Source organism: Peromyscus eremicus, unplaced genomic scaffold (assembly GCF_949786415.1).
Source record: "Peromyscus eremicus unplaced genomic scaffold, PerEre_H2_v1 PerEre#2#chr22_unloc_1, whole genome shotgun sequence".
Lineage (NCBI taxonomy): Eukaryota > Metazoa > Chordata > Mammalia > Rodentia > Cricetidae > Peromyscus > Peromyscus eremicus.
Window position 1 is genome coordinate 11,087,246 of NW_026734286.1, and position 26,650 is coordinate 11,113,895.

Consider the following 26,650-nt stretch of genomic DNA (forward strand, 5'->3'; position numbering starts at 1 on the left):
CCATCCTGTATGTCCAGTGTCACCTCAGTTGAGAAGATGGACCGACTACCCCCTTCCTAGAGCCTGGCTGCCGCGGCCTTACCTGCTCTCTGGTCCCATCTCCCTAGGGCTGGAGGAGCTCAGCAAGGGGGTTTTCGCTCCAGGAAGTCCAGGAGGGGCCCAAAGCGGGGACAGTGCAGGGATCTCTGCAGGTCCCTGCATCATGCAAGCTCAGCTGGGCACCCCTAGGACGCCCGTGTGGTGGGCATTGCCCCTTCTGGACCTGGGGTTCGGTTGACTTTCTTGATGAAGCCCCACCGCTCTAGGGTGGGCAGGCTTTATTTCTGGAACATCAGAGTTTGATTCTAGAGCTCACACCTCCCCATAGTTGGACACTGGATCACTGGGCCCAAGTCCATGCCAGGCCCTTCACGCCTTAGGGGTCGGCCACCCCACATGACTTCTCACATCCCAAGCTGGCTGGGACTATGTCAGAAATAGCCTTGGCTTGTGGCCACCTTATTCCTGCTGTTCCCCATTCCTAGGAGTCACAGAGACCTATTTATTCCGGGTTTCCGGGTCCCCACCTCCACAAGTGGCCGGTGTCCTAGAGCAAATGGCCGGGTGTGACTCGGCTGACCCTGAGTCAACCTCGGCTCTAGCATGTGTGGACCTGGTGCAGTGTCCAGTCGGCGGGGGCTCAGGTCCGTGCACCAGCGCCTTGTGGGGTTGGACTATAGCTCCGGTAGAAGGTTCTGGAACAACCTCCCCACTCCAAAGCCCATGTTTAAGATGAAAGCCTTGGGCAGCCCCAGAGCGACTCAGCGACTGATTTTATTAAAGATGTGAACAAGAACCAGAAGCCGGGTGTCCCGCTGGGTGTGTCTACATGGGGTTGGGGGGTCAGTATGTACAGAAATGTTCACCCTGTAGGGCGGACGGACGGGACAGAGATGGGGCAGCGGCAGGGGACAGACCAACCAGGTATGAGCAGGACGGTGCCACAGACAGGTTGGGAGGTGAGGTAACCGGTGGGCGTGCCGCCCTGTTGAGGCACCCAGTGGTTAGTGTGCAGGGGACCACTGGTCTCCAGCTCAGGGCGCCGGTAGCCAGCCTGGCGGACAGCGGACCCTCCCCTTCCGTCTCTGAGGACACTCCAGAGGCAGGCTGACCCCTGGCTCTGGTCACCCTCCCAGAAGCCGCTGTCCCACGCCAGCTCTTGCCTACCCTGGCCTGGATGTTGCTCTGCGGCTTGTGTACCCCGCTGTGGGGTGGAGAAGGCTAACATGGCTTAGGGCCCAAGGCTGAGGGCGGGGGAGGCGGCTAAGGGTGACGGCCCTTCTGCGCTGGTGCCACGGTCCAGACCGGCTATGGCTGCACTCAGTCCTCCCACGGCCCACGTGGGGAAACTGAGGCACAGAGCAGCTCGTGCCACCTGGGGTCTCACAGTGCGTGGTTTACAGGTTCAGTCTGCAGAAGATGAGGTTCACCTCTCCAGCCCCAGCTGGACATCTGTCTACCGCCACGTCCCCACCACGGGGAGGGGGGTGTCCGGGGTTACGTGGTGGATGCAAGCTGGGGTCCCAGAGCCGCCTTGCTTCCTTATCTCCCTCAGGCCAGCGTGCCCTTGGGACTCTGCCAGAATCCTGTGCAGCAGGCGAGGTCCTGGGATGGAGCAGGTGGCACCCGGGGTTCCCGCTGTGGGATTTCAAAGCACTGGGTGGATGTCGGGAGCCGGGTGAAGTCGTGCATCACTGTGGGGCCAGCCCTGGAGGTGCCCACACATGAGGGCGATCGTGGATCTGCCGGCTCCCCTGCCATAAAAAGGACTGGTGTGGAGGACAGTGGCGTCTGCAGGCCTTTCCGGGGCCTCCCACCTTGTTCTCAAAACCACCTCCCTCCTCTCAGAGCAGGGACTTGAGGCCAGCTCAAGGAACAGTGTCCTCTGGGAGCGACTCCTGCAGGTGGACGTGGTTACAGTCCCCTTGCAGAGAGCAGCCGGGGTCCCACAGGAGAGAGGTGGTTGGCTCTCCCTGCAGGAAGACACAATGAGCTGAGACCCAAGACCCGGGTCCTCGAAGGCCCCGCCCCCTACCGTGGGTCTTCATCCAACTCCCCGACTTGATCCCTGCCCTCCATGGCAGCCCCGGGCCCCCCACATTGACTCCAGGCTGTGGGTGAGCCGGAGGATCTCACATCCTGACACCTCCCGCTGCATCATAAACACAGTACGCCCGGAAGGACCAGGCTCCCACCACGGACCTGCCGGACCTGCCTCCTCCCGCCTCCCCAGGGATGCCCGAGCCTGCTCGTCCTTCCTCGGCCCCTAGAGCCTGTCCAGCTGACAGCCAGCCTGTCCTCTGAACTGAGCCCCTCCTATGCGACAGTGAGGGGACGTGGGGTCAGCGGCTCCCCAGCATCTGTGCTGAGGGGACCGTTCACCCATCTCCCAGCGGCCATGATGAACGCTCAGTGAGCAGCTTGGCTACGCCCCTTACGCAGCGCTCCTCAGCTGCCTCTGAGAAGGCAAACGCGCCTGGCAGAGTCCTCATTAACCAATTAGCCCGGCACTAATTACAGGCTTTGTGGTGTAGGGCTGAGGCAGCCCCAGCTGCCATAGCCTCCCCACCCTCCCCACAGCCTGTCCCCACCTCGGAGGCAAGCTCAGTCACCTCCCTAGAGACCGTGCCCACGCTCCCACTGGGTGCAGCCCAGGACAGGTCCTCCATGGACCTACAGTGTCCCTCAGAGCCTGGCTCTCCATCCCCTTCCCAGGCCAAACTCAGGAAATGGCGCTGTGTGCGCCCCGGGGCCTGTCTGTAGCCGGTTCCCTGGAGCCCCAGGCGTAGCGGCAAGGGCTGACTCTGAGGTGTGGAGATGTGAGCTGAACAGGAGCTCCCAGGGCATAGATGTGCCTACTCGGAGCATCTGGAGAGCAAGCCCCCAGGGCAGCCAGACTGGGCCACAGGGCAGAGAGGATGTTCCAGAAGGCTGGCCTGCACCCACTACTCCAGGAGGCTGGCTGGAGAGGTGACAGGGGCTTTCTCCACTGCAGAGTCGCTGGCAGCTGTGGCCACCGCCATAGGGCTGGGTACATAGTTGAAGGGAGGGACCCGTGCAGCCCTGCTGGGGGAGCCATGCCTGCTGGTGGGAAAGCCTCCAGTGACGACACTCAGGCCCTCATGGGTGAAGGGCGCAGAGGCGCCAGACGGCTTGGTGAGGACTGGCCCGTCCACATCACTGCCCAGTGGACCAACGGGGCCGCTGGCCGGGGCCTGTGGGGGATCCCTGCTCTCCAGGCTGGGTGACGTGCTGGAGTTGGTCTTAGAGGTGGCCACATCCTCTGTCTGTACCACTGCGTCACTGGTCTTGCGTTGTGGAGTCCCAGCGGGGCTGTCCTCGGGTGATGGACCCCTGAGGGGCAGGGCAGTGGCCGGCAGGGTGCTACGCAGGATGTGGGGGACATCTTCGTCTTTGATTCGACGCCAGGTGGTACCTGGCGCGGCCACCCTGGGCAGTGGCCTGGTCTCCCCGTCGCTCCCCCGGCGAGTGGTGTTAGCATGGGTGGTGGGCACAGAGGTGGCACTCTCTGGCCTGCGTGCAACGCTGATGTGGGGCAGGGAGGCGTACCGCTTGACTGTCTCAGGCCGCCCGGGAGGCGCCCGCACAGGCAGGCGTGAGGGGCTCTCAGAGCTGGTGCGCCTGGGCGCACGCGGAGCAGGACCTGGCTTGGCCTGTGGGGACCTCTGTGGTGTCAGGGGCTGCCGTGGGGACGCTCGCAACTCATCACAGCGAGAGGAGCAAAGGAAGACAGCAGGGAGTGCGGGCCGGCCACGGTGGGGCGAGGCGGCCTGGGAGGTGGAGGCCGTGGAGTCCGCGGAGGACAGCTCGGACCGGCGGCGGCGAAGGAGACCCGGGGATTCCTTGATGAAGGTCAGCTGCCTGCGGAAGCCTGAGCGGTCCGAGGACTCACTGCCACTGGAGCGGGCTGATGCCATACGCACGAGGCCCGGGCGGCCACCACGCACCCCCACAGCCCCCTCAGTCCCAGCTCTGCCCCTGGGTCCAGACTCTGGGGACGGCCTGGCCAGTGGCGGTGGCCCTCTCTTGGCTGGCCTTTGCATGAACGGGATCCGCACAGGTGACTTCTGGGTCTTGTGTTGCTTAGCCAGAAGGGCCCGGGCCGGTGATTTGGGCACTGGGGACCCTCCAGGGCCAGGCAGAGGCCCTGCAGTCGGAGTGGCCAGAGGGGACCTCCTAGGCAGGGGCTGGGACGCTGGCGAAGTTTGTGAGGAGCTTGAGGATGGAGTCTTGGCGAGGCGGGCTGGAGGGGTGGCGCTCCTGGGCGGATGACTGAAGGCTGCTAGCTCCGAGATCTTACCTGGCCGGTGGAGGCTCCGTGAACGCTGTTGCCCAGGGCTGGGGGTTTTGGTGGTGGTTTCTGGCTGAGGAGTACCAGATGTCCCCGTCTTCTTAGGTGTGGTACAAGTGCCAGAAACTCCTCTGGACTGAGCCCGGGAGGCTGGGCTGGCTGTGTAGATCACCGTCCGTCCCCGGAGCATGGCTGGTTCCCCAGCCACCGTTTTCTGGGTACCCTTTGCCTTCTCGGGGCCACTAGGGAACCGTGGACTCCCACTGATCTTGGAGGAAGTTGCACCCCGTTTCTCTGGGCGCCAGACACCCCCAGCCTCAGCCCCAGGCTTCCGTGCTTTCCTGGGTTTGGAGGGCTGTGTGGTGGACCCTGCTGACAGCCCGGACACCAGAGACAAGAGGGACTCGGACTCAGAAGACGCCTCCAGGCTGGCCTTGGCTGCCGCCTGGTGCAGCCACGTGACGATGGAGTTCGCGCCCTCCTGGATGGCCTGCCACTCAACACTGTCTAAGTCGGAGGCTGGATCAGAGCCAGGCGCCTCCTCGCGGCATTTCCGGGGTACCTCCGTGGGCCGCGTGTTGGCCCGGGTAGCTCTGGTCTTGCGACGCCGAGATCCAGGAACCTGGGTCCGGCGCCTGGGCAGAGCTAAGCTGATACACCTCTGCAGTAGTTCCTCCTCTGCTCTGGGGCTTGGAGAGCTGTCCTGCTTCCTGCCTGGGCCTGGGTCCTTGGTGGTTGCCTGCTCCCGGCCTCGGGGGTGACTGGCCGGCTGTTCAGGGGCCTCGGGCTCGCTCAGGGAGCTAGCTGAAGAGTAGCAGGGTGGGGTCTCATCCACGATCAGTCTGGGCTGGGCCCTCACGGGGGGCGTGGCAGTCTGTGACGCCCTGGATGGGATCTCCTTCCTTCCTGTGGGTTTCTCACGCTTAAGAGCCCGCGGGATGGCAGACGGCAGCCGGGGTGGTGGTGCCGTGGCTGGTGGCTCCTCCTCAGAGTCATAGAAGCAATACACCGCTTCCTCCGTGGGCGTTGTGAGGCACAGCGACTGCAGAGCGCCGTCCCCTCGGGGCCGGGTCTGGCACGCGCCATCCCTGTTGGATCGAGCACTCTGGGGCCGGCTAAGGGGTAATTCCAGTCCTGCCCGGCTCCTACCGGCCCCCCGGGTCTGCTCTGTACTCTTACCAGCGCTTGCCGCCTTGGGTCGGTGCCCACGGGTCTGCCTGGCAGGGGCAGCTCGGCCTGTGGGTTTCTGCCTCTCTCCGGGCGCTCCGGGCTTGTCCCTGGAGGGTCCCTGTAAGGTCTCATCACTGAGCGATGCCGCACTGGAGAAGTTGACAGGTGTGCCCTCTTCAGAGTCGGTGCCAGAGTCATCATCCGGAGCCGGGGCGGGCACTAACATGTACACGGGCACCGGCAGTGCCCGGCGGCCAGGCACCAACGCAGAGACCACCTTGCGGAGCCGGGCGGGCATGGCTGCCCCCAGACATTCACGCAGTACCTCCAGTTCTTTATCAGCTGCTGACCGAGCCCTAGAACCAGCCGGCGCTGGGCCCTCCAGGCGGCCGGGGGCCTCATCCCTCCGACGGTGTCCCCCGCCGCCGCCGCCCCCGCCTGCGCGTTCTGGGCAGGCTGGGGGCCTCAGTCGCAGCTCCACATCCTGCTGGACGTACAGCTCGTGCAGGGCCAGCGCGCTGAGGCTGGAGGCGCAGGAGAAGTTCTCATCCGGCTTCTCCACTGTGAACCGCACGCTGCCCGCGTCCAGCTCCGAGGGCGGCTGGCGCCGCTCCCGACAATCTGCGATGTCGAGGAAGCGCTTCACGTAGCTCTCCCACTGCAGGCTGAACTGGCTGGTCTCAGGCTGGCCGGGGGGCGCCGGCGGCGTCTTGCTGCGGCTCGGGGGCATCGTCTGCCCGGGGCTGTCGGGCAACTCACTGGGGCTCACTGTGCCACTGCCCAGCCCACTGCACGGGTCACTGGGGATGGAGCTGGCAATGGAGCGGCTCTCGAAGCTGCCCAGAGAGCTCACAGAGCTACAGCGGCTCAGGACCAAGGGCGTCTCCTGGATGCAGTTCTCAGAAGAACTGGACGGCGTTGCATCCTCCACCCCAAGACCTCTACTGCGGCCCCGGTGCGGGGCTGGGATGGACACGGGCAAAGAGGTGGACCCAGATGCTCGCCACGCCCCGTCCAGCTCCGCCTCACCGGGGCCAGCCTCCTCCAGCCCCTCCAGGGATGAATCACTGTCGTCGTCGAGGTTCCCAGCCTGGCTAGGGCCAGCATGGCCAGCGGAAGACAGAGACGACAGTGAACTGCACCGGGAGAGGGACATCGCCCCATCTTGGGCCACGAGTTTCTGCAGCACCTTGCTAGCGGCTGCAGGCAGCGGGGAGGACACCAGTTTCTCGGGGACTTTGCTCAGGCTATCTGCAGGTATCCACGCCTGTTTCCGAGCCCCTGGGGAGGCTCCGGGTCCAGCGAGGGGTCTGACACCCGCCCCAGTGGCACCATCGAGCAGTGGCACATGCTGATAGGTTGGGGATAGCTTGATGGTACGCACGCGGGCATCGGCGGCGGCTGCCGTGTCCCGGGCAGGCAGTTCAGCCCGGCTGGGCAGGTCCAGGTCCAGCCGGCTGGGCCGAGTCTGCCCGCGCAAAGGGTCATCACGGTGCTCTGCCAATGCAGCCAGGGGGCAGGGCTGCATGTGTTCCCGGGGACAGTAGCCGTCACTTGTGCTTCCACTGTTCAGGCTGTCGTTAGAGAGGCTGGTGTGCGCTGCCTTGAGCCTCAGCAGAGGGTGTGCCCGGCTGCTGGCCTCACGCCGCCCACCCTCGGTGCCTCGGCAGGGAGAGCAGGACTGGGCACGACCCTCCCTTGGTGCCTCCTGCCCGGGGTCCCCCGAGCTGAGGCTGAAGCTGTCGTCCGAGGAAGTGTGCAGGGCAGAGATGTCCTCCACCAGCCGGTCGATCCGAGCTACGGCCAGCGCCAGCTTGGCTTTAGCTTTGGCAGCCACAGCCGCCTCCCCGCCAGCCTCCTTCTCGGGTTCTAGGCCACCCTGGCGGGCAGGCTGGGTGCGGGCCAGTGCCTGGCCCTGAAGAAAGGGACCGCCAAGGAACATAGACAGTACTGCGGGGCTGGCAGGCTCAGCTGTGGTGGCTGCGGCAGCCAGGGATGGTGCATCATCATCGTCAAAGCAGCCAGAGTCAGAGGCGTAGTCCTGCACCAGCCCGTCTAGGTGGCGGAGGGGCGGCAGGGGCTTCTTTGAAGTGCTCTCGGCCTCAGGCAGACCCTGCTTCTCCAGGTGGCCGAGCGCATGCGCCAGGCGCCGGGTGTCCAACTCAGCTTCCAGAGCCTTCTGCTTTCGGACGTACAGGCTGGGCACGCAGGTGCCCGGGGAGATGGCCGTGGCCGCTGCCTGGTACTTGGCAGGTCGGTGGGCCAGCAGGTTCCGCAGGGCAGCTGCGCTACCCATGGCGATCATCTTGTGTTTGGAGTGGACGAGGTTGCGCAGCATGCCCACAGCCCCCAGGTCCCACAGCAGTTCCTGGTCCCGGGGGCTGCGGGCGGACAGGTTCCAGAGTGTGCCACAGGCATTGCTCACGATGGTCAGGCTGTGGGACGTGAGGTGCTGCAGCAGCGTTTGCAGGCAGTTGTGGTCACGGAGCACCTGCCTGGGGGAACCCAGAGCAAAAGGAAGGTGGGCTTGGAGACCCCAGCCCTGCGGAGCCCACCATCCACACCACACTGCCCATCAGGCCAGGCTGCAATCCAAGCCACACCCACTACAGGAGAGTGTTCCACCGCAAGGTCCCAGCACAGACCCGAGCTCAGCCATGTCCACCCCTGGCCACCCACACTCCCGGCTCCACTACACCCACTTCTACCTTGCTGAGCCTTAGCCAAGTCAGGTCTACCCCGACCTGTGATGAAGCTGATCCCAATTCTGCCTTTCTAAACCCCTCGGCCTTCCACACCCACCGGGCCTGCTGTCCATGCCCACACCCACCCTGCCCGCTGTCCACACCCACCCTGCCCGCTGTCCACACCCACCCTGCCCGCTGTCCACACCCACCCTGCCCGCTGTCCACACCCACCCTGCCCGCTGTCCACACCCACCCTGCCTGCTGTCCACACACACCCTGCCTGCTGTCCACACCCACCCTGCCTGCTGTCCATGCCCACACACACCCTGCCTGCTGTCCACACCCACCCTGCCTGCTGTCCACACCCACCCTGCCCGCTGTCCACACCCACCCTGCCTGCTGTCCACACCCACCCTGCCTGCTGTCCACACCCACCCTGCCTGCTGTCCACACCCACCCTGCCCGCTGTCCACACCCACCCTGCCTGCTGTCCATGCCCACACCCACCCTGCCCGCTGTCCACACCCACCCTGCCTGCTGTCCACACCCACCCTGCCTGCTGTCCATGCCCACACCCACCCTGCCTGCTGTCCACACCCACCCTGCCCGCTGTCCACACCCACCCTGCCTGCTGTCCATGCCCACACCCACTCTGCCCGCTGTCCACACCCACCCTGCCCGCTGTCCACACCCACCCTGCCCGCTGTCCACACCCACCCTGCCCGCTGTCCACACCCACCCTGCCCGCTGTCCACACCCACCCTGCCCGCTGTCCACACCCACCCTGCCCGCTGTCCACACCCACCCTGCCTGCTGTCCACACCCACCCTGCCTGCTGTCCATGCCCACACACACCCTGCCTGCTGTCCACACCCACCCTGCCTGCTGTCCATGCCCACACACACCCTGCCCGCTGTCCACACCCACCCTGCCTGCTGTCCATGCCCACACACACCCTGCCCGCTGTCCATGCCCACACCCACCCTGCCCGCTGTCCATGCCCACACCCACCCTGCCCGCTGTCCATGCCCACACCCACCCTGCCCGCTGTCCATGCCCACACCCACCCTGCCCGCTGTCCATGCCCACACCCACCCTGCCCGCTGTCCATGCCCACACCCACCCTGCCCGCTGTCCATGCCCACACCCACCCTGCCCGCTGTCCATGCCCACACCCACCCTGCCTGCTGTCCATGCCCACACCCACCCTGCCCGCTGTCCATGCCCACACACACCCTGCCCGCTGTCCATGCCCACACCCACCCTGCCTGCTGTCCATGCCCACACACACCCTGCCCGCTGTCCATGCCCACACACACCCTGCCCGCTGTCCACACCCACCCTGCCCGCTGTCCATGCCCACACACACCCTGCCCGCTGTCCACACCCACCCTGCCCGCTGTCCATGCCCACACACACCCTGCCCGCTGTCCATGCCCACACCCACCCTGCCCGCTGTCCATGCCCACACACACCCTGCCCGCTGTCCATGCCCACACACACCCTGCCCGCTGTCCACACCCACCCTGCCCGCTGTCCATGCCCACACCCACCCTGCCTGCTGTCCATGCCCATCCTGCCTGCTGTCCATGCCCACACCCACCCTGCCCGCTGTCCATGCCCACACACACCCTGCCCGCTGTCCACACCCACCCTGCCCGCTGTCCATGCCCACACCCACCCTGCCCGCTGTCCATGCCCACACCCACCCTGCCTGCTGTCCATGCCCACACCCACCCTGCCTGCTGTCCATGCCCACACCCATCCTACCTGCTGTCCATGCCCATCCTGCCTGCCTGCTGTCCATGCCCACCCGGCCTGCTTTGCCCCAGCCATGCCCACTCTCCCTGCTCAGCCATGTCTACGTCTATTTACAGCACAGCCTGGTTACTCCCAGCTTGCTGGTTACACCAAGATTTAGCCACACCCCCGCTTGCCACGCCCACCAGCAGACTAGAACCATTAGATCTGGCACATGTCCATCCTTTAGGTTTGAATTGGAGAAAAAATGAAATAGCTATGGCATAAGCGTACCCACCCCGAGCTGCACGATGAGCTGCGGTGGTTTGGATTTTGTCTTAAGGAAGGCTCGGAGGAAGCCAATTGCTAGCTGACGCTGGCCTTGCATTTAGCTCCCTCTACCAGGGTCTAGTGTGTGCCCTGTACCACCACCCTGGGTTATTGCCGGGGTCTAGTGTGTGCCCTGTACCACCACACCTGGGCTATTTATTTAGCGTGTTTATTTTTAAAACTTAATTTTTATTTTATTTATTTATTTTTGGTGTTTGAGACAGGGTTTCTCTGTGTAGCCCTGGATGCCCTGGATCTCGTTCTGGAGCCCAGGCTGGCCTTAAACTCACAGAGATCCACCTGCCTCTGCCTCCCGAGTGCCAGAATTAAAGGCGTGTGCCACCACCACCACGTGGACAATTATTTTATCGCATGTGTAAGTGTGTTTTGCCTGCATGTGTGTCTGTGCACCACGTGTGTGCAGTCCCCACCAATGCCAGAGGGCCCTGGAACTGGAGTTACAGTGGTTGCCAGCTGCCCAACCTGATGCTGGGAACTAAACCCAGGTTCTCAGTAAGAGCAGTTACTGAGAAGCAACCAGGACCCCATCCACCCACCTGTCCTTTCTCTTTTCTTTCTTTCTTTCTTTCTTTCTTTTTCTTTCTTTCTTCCTTCCTTTCTTTCTTTCTTCCTTCCTTCCTTCCTTCCTTCCTTCCTTCCTTCCTTCCTTTCTTCCTCTCTCTCTCTCTCTCTCTCTCTCTCTCTCTCTCTCTCTCTCTCTCTCTGTTTTAGAAGATCTCACTTGATAGCCCTGCCTGGCCTGAAACTTGCAGAGTGCCTGTGCTTCCCAGGTGCTGGGTTGAGAAGCATGCCTTGCCACGTCCACCTTATTATGAACATTATTTAACAACATGGTTTACTTTAGTCTACGTGTACAAGTGTTTTGCCTGTGTGTCTGGCACCACGTGTGCCTGGTGCCCACAGAGGCAAGAAGAGGGTACAGGATTCCCTGGAACTGGAGTTACAAACGTTTGTGAGCCTCCATGTGGGTGCTGGGAACCGAACTCAGGTCCTCTGCAGGAGCAGCCAGTGCTCTTAACCTCTGAGCCATCTCTCCAGCCCCCAACAATACCTTTTTAACTTAAGCAGTCTAGGGCTGGGTGGTGACCCACGCCTTTAGTCCCAGCACTTGGGAGGCAGAAGCAGGCGGATCTCTCTGAGTTTGAGGCCAGCCTGGTCTACAGAGTGAGTTCCAGGACAGCCAGGGCTTCATAGAGAAACCCTGTCTCAGTGAGGGGGACAGCAATCTAGGATAAGTATCCTCCATGCACTTTTTTTTTCTTTTTTGGTTTTTCTGGAACTAGTGCTGTAGCTCAGGATGGTCTTGAACTCACAGATCCTCCTGCCTCTGCCTCCCTGGTGCTGGGACTAAAGGCGTGGGTCACCACCGCCCGCTTCCCATGTAACTTTCTTGTGCTGTTTTTTTGTATCTACTTTGGTCAACTGGATACAAACCCAGAGGCAGCCGGGGTGAGAAAGACACAGCCCCCATCAGGTTGGCCCAGACTGGCCGGTGGGGAAGTCTGTGAGGCATTTCCTAGATGAACAACGATGCCGGAGGATCCCAGCCACTGTGGGCGGTCCACCCCTGGGCTGGTGGTGCTGCATGCCGTGGCCAGCACCCTCCATGTTCCTGCCTATGCTCCTACCCTGGCTTCCCTCAAGGATGGACAGTGATCAGAACGTGTAGGTCAAATAAACCCTCCCGTGGTGTCTCACGGCAATGGAGCCCTAAGACGCTGTGTGTTACATCCGGGAAAATAAGCCTCTTGCTACACAGGAGGTAGCAGCTGCCATCTGCAGCCCTGCCGTGCCCCGGCCCGCAGTACAGCCGGGCAAATCGGAGCGGAGGCTGACCTGTAGTCTTCTCGGGTGGCGATGAGGCTTGACACGTTGCGCAGGATCCCACCCCCGCTCTCGATGACAGCCAGGGAGTTCCCTTGGCAGCGATAGGTGAGTGTGCTCACCAGGAAACCCAGTGCACCATCGACCTGGCAAATGGCCGCCTTGTTCTCTGTGCTGTGTGCAGACAGGTTCCACAGAGCACTGAGCACGCTCTTCAGGGTGGACTCCTGGATGGTAGAGAAGTCAGCATGAGGGGCTGGGGGCGTGGTCAGGGTGGAGCCCCGCCCAGAATCCCCAAGGAGGGGCTGGGGGCGTGGTCAGGGTGGAGCCCCGCCCAGAATCCCCAGGGAGGGGCTGCGGGGCAGTGAGTTTCTAGTCCAGCATGTGAGTAGCACTCCTCCCGTCCTCAGCAGTGGTGTCTAGGGCTGGAGGCTTCAGAACTTCGGGAGTCCTGGGATCACTCATCCAGTTTGCCTTGTTTCCCCAGACAGGGCACTCATCACCTGCCCCCGTGTCTCCCCACTCTGAGCCTGGGGCTCACGGTGGCCACTATGGGGACCCTCTGCCCTCTCCAATCCCATCCGTCCATGCTCACCTTGGAGGCCCGCAGCACACACTCCATGAGGGCGGTCATGCTGCCGACTTCCCTCAGCACCTTCTTGCTGCTGATGTCCGCACGCCACGACAGATTCCGCAGGATACTGGACACGACCTGGCCGTGGTAGGAGGGGCAGCCACAGTGGACCCGGATCCAAAGGCATCGCCCCCCTCCCACCACGGTGACCCTGGGGAGGGGCCGGTCACCGAAGCTGGGGTGTTACTCATAAAAGGGATCCCGTGGGAGTCATCCCGGCCCGGGAGGAAGAAGGCGCGCCCGCCCACTCCAGCCCTGCCTGGTACCTGATGCAGCTCCTCGCTCTCAGAGGCCAGCTGGGCCACGATGGCTTCCATGCAGCCTCGGCGGGCACACAGGGTGGCCTGTTGGGATGGACACGGAGCAGTTGCTGTCACGGCAGTGAGAAGAGGGGACTCCCCCGCCCTTTCTCTCCCTTCACCCCACTGGCCGGCTGAGGAAAGTGAGACCCCATAGGAGGAGGACCCTGCCAGACAATTCTCCAGACAGTTGTCCTTGCTGGTCTGATGTGATCCCAAAGGAAGCTCTCGCCGGCCTCTGCCCTCTCTAGACCCTATCGCCTGCCTTCACTACCCCTCTGTATGCCGGAAGTGACTACCCCTACCTCTCAGGACCACATCCAGGCTGGGGTGAGCCCCACCCACCCTCCTCCCACCCCTGGGAACCTTGTTGGCAACATCTCCAAAGGTGAGGTTGGTGAGGGTCATGCCAGCGTATCGGCGCAGGGCAAGGTTGAGCGGATCCCGGGTCATTTTGTGCATCTCATAATCCACTTGCAGGAGCTCTGCCACAGCTTGGAGCCCCCCTGTGTGAGCGGGAAGGGAGGCAGGTGACGGGGAGGCCAAGGCTAGCCCAGTCTCTCATCACATTCGTACCCACTTTCCCAGTTCTTGGGTTTGGTTTGGTCTTTTGAGACAGGGTTTCTCTGTGTAGCCCTGGCTGTCCTGGATCTCACTCTGTAGCCCAGGCTGGCCTCGAAGTCACTCTGTAGCCCAGGCTGGCCTGGATCTCACTCTGTAGCCCAGGCTGGCCTCGAACTCACAGAGATCCGCCTGCCTCTGCCTCCTGAGGGCTGGGATTAAAGGCGTGTGCCACCACCCGACTTCCTTCCCTGTTCTGACACGGTCCCCCATACGCACTGCCAACCCGTCCTCTGTACCACGGCATCTAGAGGGGAAGCCCAGGAAGGAACACGAGGGAGGTGAGGGGAGCTCACCTAGTTCGTTCATAGCCCGACGGTATTCCTCGTCAAAGGAGAGCTTCATCACGGCACAGGTAGCCTGGCAGATCTGAGGCTCGATGGGGACAGGGGCTGCGGGCGGGGGTGAGGTTAGAGTTCCATGCCGGGCGTGACATCCCCGGGGGACACCCAGGCTCTCCCTTTCCTCTCCCCATGCTGTCTCTACTGCTTCAAATTCCGTGGCATGTCACACTCGCTGGGTAACGGCCTCCTGTGCAAACGTCTCAAGGCAGCTGCTTGTATAGCAGCAGAAACAGGTCACCGAACCCTGCTGCCAGGCTGGTAGCCCAGGCCTGCGACTTCAGCGCCATAAGCTAAGGCAGGAGGGTCACAAATTCAAGCCCAGCAGGGACAAGTTAGTGAGACTTCGCCTCAGAAGAAAAGGAGGGCTGGTGGCCTGCCCCACCAATACAGAACCCCCAGTGACAGCTGGGGGCGTGGTCAGGGTGGAGCCCCGCCCAGAATCCCCCAGTGAGGGGCTGGGGCGTGGTCAGGGTGGAGCCCCGCCTAGAATCCCCCAGTGAGGGGCGTGGTCAGGGTGGAGCCCCGCCTAGAATCCCCAGTGAGGGGCTAGGGGCGTGGTCAGGGTGGAGCCCCGCCTAGAATCCCCCAGTGAGGGGCTGGGGGCGTGGTCAGGGTGGAGCCCCGCCTAGAATCCCCCAGTGAGGGGCTGGGGGCGTGGTCAGGGTGGAGCCCCGCCTAGAATCCCCCAGTGAGGGGCTGGGGGCGTGGTCAGGGTGGAGCCCCGCCTAGAATCTCCCAGGGAGGGGCTGGGGGCGTGGTCGGGGTGGAGAGTCTTGTGCATTCCTCTGCCCCATCATCTTAGTCCCATAGGTTCAGCTGACAGGGCTCTGAGGCTGTGCGTCCCAAGCCCACGCACGCCGCGCAGGTGCTTCACACTCACCGCCTCCTGCACCCCCCTCGGTCCCGCCGTCGCGCGCCTGCAGCCAGTCCCAGCAGGTCTCACAGTAGGCTCGGATCTGCTCCAGCACGTGCAGCACACGCATCTCCTTGCGCGCCAGGCCCTGATCCGGCTGGGAGAAAACGATGTTGTGCAGCGCCGCGTTGGCGCGCATGCGTGCGTCTTTGGCCCCAGGGGCCCCAGGGGTCCCCGCACGCCCCCCAGCCCCGGCCTCGGCGCCGTGAAGGATCTGGAGCAACAGCGGGAGACAGCCCGAGCGGCGCATGGCTACGCAGCTCTCGGGAGAGCTGGACATGGCCAGGAGCGTGCGCGCTGTGTCTTCCTGGTCGCGCGTTGCCAACATGGACAGGAGCCAGAAGACCACCTCCACCTGCAGGGGGACACAGGGCGAGCGACAGGACGGACGCAGGTCAACAGTGGGGACTGAGCTCCCCCACTGGATGGCAATCCCCCTTCAGGAAGTGGCCGGTGGGCGGTAGGAAGGCTCAGTTGGTAAAGGCACTGGCCACGGAACCGACGACCTAGGTTCCCTTTCCAGCACCCACGTGACGGAAGGAGAGACCCGACGCCTGCGAGCTGTCCTCTGACCTCCTCATTACCCCAAAGCATGACGGCCGCCCTGGGCTCCCACACTTTAACCCCAGCAAGCAGGAGGCAGAGGCGGGCGGGTATTTGAGTTTGAGACCAGCCTCGTCTACACAGAGTTCCAGGCCAGCCGGGGCTCCACGGTGGGACTCCGTCTCAGAACAGAGACCTCTCACCTCACAGGGAGCCTCTGTCCAGGGCGCCTCTCCATCCATCCGGGTTGCCTGGGGACCCTCACCCTACGTCACTGGCGGCCCATCCTCGGACTTTCCCTTCTCACCTTGCTGTTGCCGGGCTGAGGGGTGCCATCCTCAGGGTTCGGGGGAACTTCCGGCTCCTGCTCCTCCTCCACTGCCACGGGCTTCACTGCCAGCAGAGCCTGCAGGGAGAGCATGAGGCTTGGGGGTTCAGTCTGCACCACCCACAGGCTGCAGACCCTTCCTGGGCACAGGATAGGGACCGTCACTCGGTTGACAGAAATCTGTCATCATCCCTGCGGCCCTAGCTCTGCTTGTCCTGGTACCTGGGGCTCCGTCTGCTGCACCCGGTCCTGGGCCTCCAACAGCTCCTTGTCAATCTGCTCCAGGCGCGAAGCGCGGATCTGGAGACCAGAGAAAGGTCAGGCGAGCATGCTTGCTTGGCTGACCCCGCCCCCGACTGACTCCTCCTCCCCGCCTTGACTCCTCCCACCCCTGACTCCACCTCCTAATTCTCTGCTTTGCCGCTGACTCCTCCCATTCAGCCCGCCCTCCTCTCCCTGACGCCCGCCTGTGCACCCCGCACCTGCGCGCGCTGCACCATCTCGTCCGAGGTGCCGAAGCGCTCCTCCATCAGCGAGCGGATGTGCTGGGCCTCGAACTCCAGCTGCTGCCGGATCAGATCCATCTGCATCGAGAACTGCTGGGAGGGGGCACGGGCTGAGGTGAGGCGCGGCCGGGACCGGCCTCCCTGCCACACACAGCCCGTTCTCCCCCATATTCTCTAGGTGCGCCCCGGGAGCTCACCGTGTCAACGTGTGGCAGCTCATCCAAGCGCTTGGACAGGCCCTGCAGCTGAGAGTAATACCAGAGCTTCTCCTTCTCCTCTTTCTCGATCTCGCTCAGCAGGAAGCATCTGGGGGAGGGGTGCGGGGGGCCTCCTTATAGGTGGCGTTCGCAGAGACCCCCCACCCCTGCTCCCAGCTGTGAGGTGGGCACTGGAAGGAAATGAGTGTGGGGGGAAGCTAATTGGAAGGGGAAAACAGCAATCCCTTGGGAGGCTGACGCGGGAGAAGAGCCGAGTTTGAAGTCAGCCTTGACCACAAAGTGTAACCCTGTCTCAAGGGTTCAGGGAGGTGGCTCAGCAGGGAAACGCACTTGCGGCCAAGTCTGATGACCCCAGGGTTCCATCCCCAGAACCCGCATGGTTGGAGAGAAAGGGACTTCTGCGGGCTGCCTTCTGACCTACACACACTCAAGCACACACAAGTAAATCAATTTGTAATGTGAACATTTTTAAACCAGTGACGCTATGGGATTGTGCATCCCATTTCAGCACTTTGGGAGGGCCAGGGATCTTGATCAGTCCTGGCTACACGGCTGAGGGTAAGCCGAGGGGTACCTGACAGCCTCCTCTTAAAGTAGATAAAATAAACCAGGAGGTGGTGGCGCACGCCTGTAATCCCAGCACTCAGAGGCAGGGGCAGGAGGATCTCTGTGAGTTCCAGGCCAGCCTGGGCTACAGACTGAGTTCTGGGACAGCCAGGACTACAAAGAGATCCTGTTTCCATCGATAGATAGATAGATAGATAGATAGATAGATAGATAGATAGATAGATAGACAGATGGATAAAAAGGAAGGAAAGAAAGAAAAAGTAACTCTAGGAAAGCCTCCAACATCCGCTCACCTCCTCCAGTCCACACACCAGCTGTCAGGCCCGGAAGCCCCTCTCCAGGACCGTCACCCAGCACTGAGGAGGCTGAGCCTGAGGGATCGTGACCAGCCTGGACTACATGCTAAGACCCCTTCTTTAATATGTTTATTTAAAGAGGCTGGAGAGTTACCTAGGTGGGTAAGACGTTTGTCACCAAGCCTGGCCATCCAAGTCTGCCCCTGTGGGTCTTCTGGTGTCCCCTGACTACCACACACATGCCATGGTGCTCCCCAAAGAAATAAATGTGGTTGGGGAGCCAACAAGAAAGGGAAAAAAGCAACCAATGGAACTCTATCCCATTTCATGGAGCAGAAGTCTGAGGCAGGGAAGTCTCAGCAGAGCTGACTTAAGGGTGAGCTGTTCGTCGACTGCCCATCTGACTGACCTCATGCAGCCCAAACGGGCTGAGCTGGGTCTCCAGCACTGCCCCCTCCACTGGCCCCGGGCCCAGAATTTTTGGGCTTCTGTCCTTCCATCAACAAAGGCCCCCTTGAGGATCTCTGGCGTTAGGCCTGATCTGAGCCCTGACTTTGGATTCGGCTCTGTCCCTAGAGACGCCTCTATGTCTCCGACTCAGGGGTGCGGGGACCGTCTCCCAGGAGCCTTTCCCCTCGCAGGGAAGGTCCCCATGTCCTCTGTCCTCCAGCTGGGGTCAGCCCCACAGGGATACAGTGCAGATGGGCGTGGACGAGCCCGGAGGTGGGTGTGACTGGTAAGGGGGCGTGGCCGCAAGCCAGTGAGCCAATCACAGGGTATGTGTCCCTGGGGGCGGGCCCTTTCCCACGCCCTCTCACCGCTCCTGGTCCAGTTCTTCGAGCAGGCGGATGGTGGCCCGGCTCAGCTCCCCGAAACTGTCCTTGGACGGGCCAGAGCCATGCACTGGGCTTCCCTCTGGGGTCCGGGCGGCAGGCTCCGGGCCCAGGGCCGGGGGCTGGAACTTTAGGTTGTAGAGGCTACTGATGTCAGTCTGAAGAGCTGGAGACAGGGGCGTCACGGTGAAGGTCAGCGACTGTCCTGCTGTGTCCCCGCTGGCCGTGGGGAGCCCCGAGGTCACTCACCTTTCAGTTGTTCTAACACTTCGGTCTGCCCGGAGGACACCAGGACCCGCGCCTCCTGCTCCAGCTTGCCCTGAAGGTGTTTCAGAACCTCCTGCGGGCAGGGTAGGGAACAGAGCTGTGGTCACCATGGCTACCCGGGGTGCCGCGGGTCTCCTCTCTCAGCCTTTGACCCACGCCAGCCATGCAGACGTCACCTTCATGCCCGAAGTCTCTGTCTCCAGCTTGGAGAGGTGACTGGAGTTATCCCTCAGTTCCTGCCTTAAGTGTGTGTTCTCGGCCTTCAAGGCCTCCACCTGCCTCACCAGCTGCTCGTATGAAGCCATGGAGCTGGTAATCTTCAACTCCTGCAGTGCCTGGGGCCAAGGGGGTCACAAGAACGAGAGCTGGTCCCTGGAGCCCCTTCAGAAAGGCGGGGCCTGAGCCCACTCCTCCCACCCAGCTCGGGTGTGCGTGCTGGGCAGGAATGGCTGTCCGGTGTGAACCGGTCACCCAGGAGCCAGCATTCAGAGACAGACAGACAGAGACAGAGGGGAACTGAAGCTGGAAGCCCTTAGAGGGCTACTTGACGCATACAAGGCTAACTGATGGGTGGACAGACAGACAGACTCGTGGACACCTGCACTGACAGGCAGACAAAGGGGCACACAGACATCTGTCACCCTGCCAGTCCCAGTCAGCAGGTGGATGGGCCACCTGGAGGCTACCAGGCTCACAGACTGACACAGGAGAAGCTGACAGACAGACAGACAGACAGACAGATGGGACCGATCCCCCACCAAAGCACAGATTGCCCGGGCTGGCAGACCGCCCGGCGAGGATGGGTCATTAGCTCGCCCAGAACACTGTGCAGGCCAAGGAGCCCCGGCCAGGGGAGCCATGGGCAGGGCAGGGTGGTGGGGAAAATCCAGACTCACCAAGGTCGTCCCAAGGCTTTGAGTCCTGGCCCGGGACCCCCCCGAAGCCCCACCTCCCTCCATTCACGAGAGGGTCCCCGTGGCTCTGTTCACGCTACCCTCAGCTGGGTCACAGCCCAGCTCTTTGTGCTCCTGCCTGCCTCCTCCCTCTGTCCAGCCTCCTCCCTCTGTCCAGCTGGCCGGTGCCCCCTCCCTCAGCTTGGCTGTCCCTCCACAGCCATCCTGAACCCCCCACAACCCCCTCCGTCTTTGTTCCCGTCCATCCGCGAGAGCCCCCTCCCTCCGCCTTTGTCTGAGACGCACCAATAGCATCCCGCCTCTTCTGCTGCCTCCTCCTCCTCCTCGGGAGCCCCCCTCTCCTCGCCAGCCTCGAGGCTCCATCCCAAATCAACCACACCCCCACCCTGCCTAGGTGCCACCTGCCCTCCGCCTCCCCACACACCTGGACACACACAACCAGATGCTCTTTCTTTCCTCCTCTGATGTCACCCAGGGCATGGGTGGAGGGAACCAGTGAATGTCTGAGGGCCTCAGTCTCCCGTCATCCCACCCTGCCTGGAGGACCTGCTGGGGCCTAGCCATGCCTTCCAGCTTCTTCCTAAAACAGACCTAAATCTCAGTTGTTCCCAGGAGAGAGAAACTGAGGTCCGGGGCTGGGGCTGGGGGAGCCAGAGGAGGAGTAAGACAGGTGTGACCAGAACCCGGACCCTTACTGCGGGGGTACTCAGCAGTCCAGGTAGGTAGCTGGGCATGGCGGCGCACACCTGCCATCCCAACACTGAGGAGGAGGCAGGAGGATCAAGAATTCAAGGCTAGGCCGGGCAGTGGTGGTGCACGCCTTTAATCCCAGCACCTGGGAGGCAGAGGCAGGCGGATCTCTGTGAGTTCGAGGCCAGCCTGGTCTACAGAGTGAGTTCCAGGAAAGGCACCAAAACTACACAGAGAAACCCTGTCTCGGAAAAGAAGAAGAGGAGGAGGAGGAGGAGGAGGACGAGGAGGAGGAGGAGGAAGAAGAATTTAAGGCTAGTTGGGCAGTGGCGGCGCACACCTTTAATCCCAGCTCTCAGGAGGCAGAGGCAGGTGGATCTCTGTGAGTTCGAGGCCAGCCTGGTCTACAGAGCAAGTTCCAGGACAGCCAGAGCTACACAGAGAAACCCTGTCACAAAACAAAACAAAAAACAGGATTCAAGGCTAGATTAGGCTACATATTGAGTTCATAGCTAGCCTGGGCTACATAAGACCCTGTCTCAAATGATCAAACACTAAAAACAAACAAGACAGACCCATGCCCTCTCTGTGCCTGTGTGCATTCATCTGAAGAGTGGGGAAGATCAGCCCCCGGATGCCCCAAAGGGCTGATGGGAGGTCCCAAGGAGGAAGTGGCTCCACCTAGATGCTAATTCCACCCAAGGAGCAAGGCTCATATCTAAATCTGACCCCAGGTTCGAGCGGAAGGCACCATGCTGTGCCCAGCCCAGAGAAGAGACTCAGCAGGAACACAGCCCCCATGCCCACCCATTTGGACGTCTGTGGTCCACCCTTGATGGTTCCCTCAATGTAGCCGACTCCACAGAGCTACCAGCCCTTCAGGCTGGCCTCTGAATCCACCCCAGCCTTACCCCGAGGCCTCTATACCCCTCACCAGGCCCTGCCATCAGCCTCCTCCGGGCTGCTGTGTACTGAAGACACACTCCCCTCCAGGGAATGGGAAGCTCACAGTTGGGTTCCATCCTTGTGGTGCTCAGACACTTCCCATGGCTCCCCAGTGCCCTCGGGACAAACCCTGACCCCCTCCACGCGCGCACGGATTCCCTGGCTGCACACGAAGCCACCTTCCCTGACTCCTGTGGCCCCACACCCTACATAGCCCTACAGACAGCGCCCCCGCCTGCCTCTAACCCCGAGACTCCATCAAGAGGCCCCTTGGCAGATGACGGACAGTGAAACCGCAGTAACTGGACGTGGGTCTACTGAGAGTCATTCAGAAGGGGGAGACACAGGTGTGGAGGCAGGGAGAGACAACACGGGGCGCGGGGAGCTCATCTCTGAATTCCTGTCATCCCAACCCCTTTACAGAGAGGAAAAGAAACAGACCAGAGACACACAGCCACTCCCCAGGGGCGCACAGCATCCTGCTCTCCACTCTCCTCCACCCCTTATGTATCATCTCCTAAGGACCTGGGTGTTGGAGCCCGTGAGTGTGTGTGAGTGTGCGCGTGTGTGTAGCGACTCAGATGCCTTCCTCATCCAGACTCAGTTTCCCCTCAGCTCCTACTCTGCGTTTGAGTCCGTACTGACAGGGCGCGGCAGGTCGCGCCTCTGCCCTCCGCCCAGGGGAAGACGCACGCTTACTTGCATCTGGGCTAGCTGTGAGGCCAGGGCCTCCTTCCTCCTCTCGGCTAGGCCTGCAACCCAGACCTGGGGTGTCTAGGCGTCCCGGGGTCTCAGCAGCACGGGCAAAAGGGGGTGTTCCGGAGGGACAAAGCCGGATCCCGGCCTGGCCAGGTGGCGCTGCCGCTCCTGGCGCTGGGCGAGACCACCGCAAGCGAGCGGGGGAGGATGCGGGATGCGGGATGCAGGCGCTTGGGCCAATGGCGGCGCGGGAAGACGAGCTGGTGCCATGGCAACAGCCAATGGCAACCCGGGGCGGGGATCCAGGCTGACCACCGGGCGTCGGGCTTCCTCTGGGGCTCAGGGGCTGATGGGGTGGGGGCACTGGGATTGGCAAGCCCCTTACCAAGGGAGCAGGGGCGCCGTGAAACCAAAACCCCATGCAAAGTATCAAATTGATCAATGTTACGGCAGAACCCTGGGGGAGGGGGACCACTCAACCCACTAGGTGTGGAGGTGTCAAGACAGCAGCGGCTGGGGACAAGCAAAGCCGGGGTACCCCGAAGTCCTCAGTGACCCGCCCGCGACTTGGAAGGCTGGGAGATGGGCAGGCACTCCGGGGGAAAGATTGGCAACCCCATCTTTCTCCACCATCCCGTCACCCGGCAGAGCATCGGGGCCAGGCCTGTCATTTCCTGTGACGGTTCCTCTCCGTGTCTCTCTGTCCCTGTTTCTATCTCTCCCTCAGTCTCCCTCCATCTCTGACTCCTCGATGCCCAAAGGGATGCCCTTGGGCGTTAACCCTGCACAGCCTGGGGCCGGAGAGATGGCTCAGCAGTTAACCGTGCATATTGCTCTTCCTGCGAACACAAGTTCAGTTCCCAAAATCCAGGTCTGGTGACTCACAACTGCCTGGAGCTCCAGTTCCAGGGACCCCACACCTCCAGCGACTTCCTGCACCCGCATCGTGTGTGAGCGTGCACACACACACACAGCCCAGCTCTACAGGTTCTGAGCAGCCTCTGGCTGCCAGCCCCACTCACGGGACAAAGGTGGCCAGTGCCGGGAGAGGTGGCTGTGGCCCACTGTGGTATTTTCCCACATGGGGACCCAGAAAAACCATGGAACTCCTGCCCTCTGCGGCTGTGAAGGAATCACAGCAGATACAGGCCAGCCAGAGGAACCCCTCACCCCCCAGTATTGCGAGGTAGTAACAATCAAGGGCACCCGGGACCCTAAGGCTTCCGCCCAAGGCTCATCAGGGACCTGCAGCTGCCTCCAGCTGGCTGAACGTGGCATCCAGAGGTGGACACAGCTGTCCCTGATGCTGGGAAGGAAGTGGCCGAGAGGCTCTTGCTGGAGATGGGGAAGGCTGCTGTTCTCACGTCTGACATCCCAGCACTGAGGCTGAGGCAGGAAGGTTACATGGCGTTTGAGGCCAGCCTGTGCTAAGGTGAGACCCTGTCTCAAAAATAAAAGGGGTTAAGCGGGATGGTGCACTTAAGGGCCAGGAGGGGACTGTGCCCGGCACCAAGAAACGAGCGGGGCTTGCTCCTGGCCTGGCGGGTGTCCGGTGCAGCTCTGGAGTGGGGTCTGTGGGGTTCAGTCAGAGCAAGCCACCAAGGCCGGGACATCTGGGGCGGTCCTCATAGGTCGGCTCAGACTTGAGCAGGGCTGGCTGGAGCTGGGGTGGGCAGGTCCAGGAGCCTTTGGCTCAGTTCTGCCTCTACCTCCCTGGTGACCTTGGACGTAACGTCTCCAGCCTTGGTGGCCAGCTTGGCTGGCAGTCCTTACAGAATAATCCTCTCTCTACTCTGTTTTGTCCAGAACACCACAGATTGCCAGGTCCTCTCAGGCAAGGGCTGCTGGGGGGGAGGGGAGAGTGGCCCCTCCCATACGGAGAAACTGAGGCTTGGGCTAGGGAACACACTGCTTCAGTTCACACCTGAGCCCCAGCCAGGCCTCTGGGGATCCTGGGCCTCCTCCTCTCTTCCCTCCTCAGAAGGCTATGAGGACCCCTAGGCAGGACGCCCTTAGCCCTAACCTGGAACATTTCCTCACTCCTGTCCTCTCCCTGCTGGAGGAGCAGCAGACGGACTTGAACCTCATGTCACCAGGCACTCTGAAGCCCTAAGGGCCTCTGGAATCCAATCCCCACCCCAGTCACCAAGTACCCGAGGCCTGACCTTCAAGTGCCCTGGGAGACCCTGCACCTGCTGCACTGTGCGCAGCTCCGGGGTACTCCAGGCTCCCCAGAGGGCGCAATGCACCCTGGGACCTCCATTTGTGACACTGCAGAGGTCCCTGGACCTCCTGAGTCCGATGGCTGCCGCTGTCCTCCTGGCGTCCCGCCAGCCCACACCCCCGAGTGGGCTCCACTGGGTGTGGAGTGGGCCCAGGGGCCGCTGCATGGCCACACGCTGCCCATCCTTTGGGCACGGCTGTGTGCGGGGTGGCGGGGCACAGCCCTAAGTGGGAGGAAACAGAGGCGGTGGAGCACCCTAACGGACCTCAGTTTCCCCAGAGGGGAGCAGGCACCCACCCCCCCCCCCCCCCGGCACGCAAGCTCTTCTTGGCTCAGTCATGTGACCTTGGGCAGCTTAGTTGTGCCACAGCCTCAGTTTCCCCTTACACGGCGGAACTGCGACCTTAGGAATGTCAGTTAGTGGACACTGAGTAGGTGGGCCCTAGCTCCGTAGCGTCCACAGGGAAACTGAGGCCTAGCAAGGTGCAGGGCGTGGTCGGGCCCCGCATTCTGCGCTGTCTGGACCCCGAGCTCGGTGCACCCCTGCTGCAGTCCCCTGTCCCCAGCCGCCGGTCTCCAGAGGGAAGGGGGTAAGAGGAGAGTGAGGGTCCCCGGCGGAGGGATGCGCCTGCGCCTGCGCAGGCCGGGGGAGGGGTCGCCGCCACGCACGGGAGGGGAGTCAGCCCCAAGCTCATGCCCAGGCGGTTTCCTTGGCAACTGTCTCCAGAGCAACTGTGAGACCCCCGACCCATCACGCCGGCCTGCTCCAGCCTGGTGTCCTCACGCTGTCCCCGGGGCCGCCGGTCCCACAGCCAGGACCCCCCGGTGGTTCCCGACCGTCGCCCCGACCCGGACCCCTGCGCCCTACCTGCTCCCCGAAGAAGGCCGAGTGCAGGAGGCTTAGCAGCCCCAAGAGCCCCATGGAGCCGCGGCCGCTGGACAGCGCGGGCCCCGCCCTCGGCCGCAGGGATGGAGGCGGGGGCCGGGAGTACTGCGCCTGCGCACAGACGGGAGGGGGGTTGTCACTCTGGGGAGGGGTGACCCGAGACCCGAGGATGGCAGTATGCGACGGGGACCCGCTTGGGCACAGCGACAAAGCGCATCTCTGATGGGCCTGGGGACCCTGAGAGCCCCTTGGACCCTGGGGACGGTCCAAGGGGCTGACGCGGAGGGGCCCAGGAGGAAGCGAGGAGTGGGGGCCAGAGGCGCCACCCTGCGGCCGGGGACTGGCCGGGGCAGTCCCCGCGTGCGCAGACGCCTGCTGAGTGCCCAGGATTCACTAGTCACTCAGCAAACGAGAGCTGTGGGAGGGAAGGGCGCGGAGGGCCGGTTGGGTGGGGACACGTGTCAACACGGGACACACTGCGTGCCGACCCTGCACGGTGGCGGTGCACACCTTTGATCCCCGAGCTCTGGAATAGAGGCAGATCTGAGTTCGAGGCCAGCCTGGGCTACAGAGCGAGATCCAGGCCAGCCAGGGCTACAGAGAAACCCTGCCTCAGAAAACAGATGTGGTGGTGGACTCGGGAGACTGAGGCAGGGCTGCCAGGTGCCGGGAGATGTAATCTCGGCCGAACGCTGACCACTGAACTACCCCAGAAGGCAGTGTGGTAGCAGGCGACCCCGGGTGACTGAGAACGGACCTGGCAGAGGGGGCGGCGCAGATCTAGACTGAACGGAGTCGGGAAAGGGGGACGGAGTCTGCGCAGTGGGCGGGAGGTGGGGCGGCCCGGAGCTGCGCACTGGGTGATGATCAGGTGTGAAGCCGGGGCAGGGAAGACGCAGTTAGCAGGACACTTCCGGGAGCCGGGTGTTCACTGCGGCCGCGCGGGGACCAGCGGCCTTGACTGGATCTTCGCCCTTTTTTGGGTAGGTTTTTTTGATTCAGGGTTTCTCTTTGTAGTTTTGGTTCCTGTCCTGGATCTCGCTCTGTAGCCCAGGCTGGCCTCGAACTCGCAGAGATCCACCTGCCTCTGCCTCCCGAGTGCTGGGGTTAAAGGGGTGCGCCCGTCAATCTTTTCCCCTTCCTAAGTGTCCCCAGCAGGGCGCTGTGGGTGGGGCTGGTGCCAATTAACGCCAGCGTCAGGAAGCACGTGCCGTTCCTGCTGAGGACCCAGGTTCAGTACCCAGCACCCACTCAAGCTCCGTGCGGTCCCAGAGTCTCCCTCACTTCAGGACACACAACCCAGGTCTCCCACCAGAGAAAGCCTGACTTGAGAGGGGCTAGCCTGGACAAACGTCCCCTCCATGTGCAGCATCCGGTGATGCACCGAGGTCCCCCAGCCCTCCAGCTGCTGAACCGCACCAGGAATCCCGGGACCGCAGGAGTGGCAACAGCCTCACAGTATGGAGATGGGGATGGAGGAGGAGGAGGAGGAGGAGGAGGAGGAGGAGGAGGAGGAGGAGGAGATGGAGGAGGAGATGGAGGAGGAGGAGGAGGAGGAGGAGATGGAGGAGGAGGAGGAGGAGGAGATGGAGGAGGAGGAGGAGATGGAGGAGGAGATGGAGGAGGAGGAGGAGGAGATGGAGGAGGAGGAGGAGGAGGAGATGGAGGAGGAGGAGGAGGAGATGGAGGAGGAGGAGGAGGAGGAGATGGAGGAGGAGGAGGAGGAGATGGAGGAGGAGGAGGAGGAGGAGGAGGAGGAGGAGGAGGAGATGGAGGAGGAGGAGGAGATGGAGGAGGAGG

At 62.6% G+C, this 26,650-nt stretch overlaps 1 protein-coding gene across 1 annotated transcript; it reads right to left on the reverse strand.

Moving 5' to 3' along the window:
• Positions 1 to 2,262: 2,262 nt before the first annotated feature.
• Positions 2,263 to 24,938, reverse strand: Apc2 (APC regulator of WNT signaling pathway 2). Its single transcript, XM_059252004.1, has 15 exons — positions 24,833 to 24,938; positions 18,669 to 18,827; positions 18,475 to 18,565; positions 18,211 to 18,391; positions 16,509 to 16,617; positions 16,288 to 16,401; positions 16,028 to 16,105; positions 15,785 to 15,883; positions 14,902 to 15,289; positions 13,974 to 14,069; positions 13,423 to 13,562; positions 13,024 to 13,101; positions 12,719 to 12,835; positions 12,136 to 12,350; positions 2,263 to 8,016 (listed from the first exon to the last, which is right to left on the reverse strand). Exons 1-15 carry the CDS (start codon positions 24,884 to 24,886, stop codon positions 2,985 to 2,987), a joined length of 6,951 nt encoding a protein of 2,316 aa, XP_059107987.1. The 5' UTR covers positions 24,887 to 24,938; the 3' UTR covers positions 2,263 to 2,984.
• Positions 24,939 to 26,650: the final 1,712 nt, after the last annotated feature.

Coding starts and splice junctions, on each gene's coding strand:
- Apc2 (XM_059252004.1), bottom strand. CDS start 24,886: ATGGGGCTCTTGGGGCTGCTAAGCCTCCTGCACTCGGCCTTCTTCGGG. Junction 16,402..16,508: donor AGCTGCCACACGTTGACACG/GTGAGCTCCCGG, acceptor CCCTCCCAGCAG/TTCTCGATGCAGATGGATCT. Junction 12,351..12,718: donor GTGTGCTGCGGGCCTCCAAG/GTGAGCATGGAC, acceptor TCTACCATCCAG/GAGTCCACCCTGAAGAGCGT.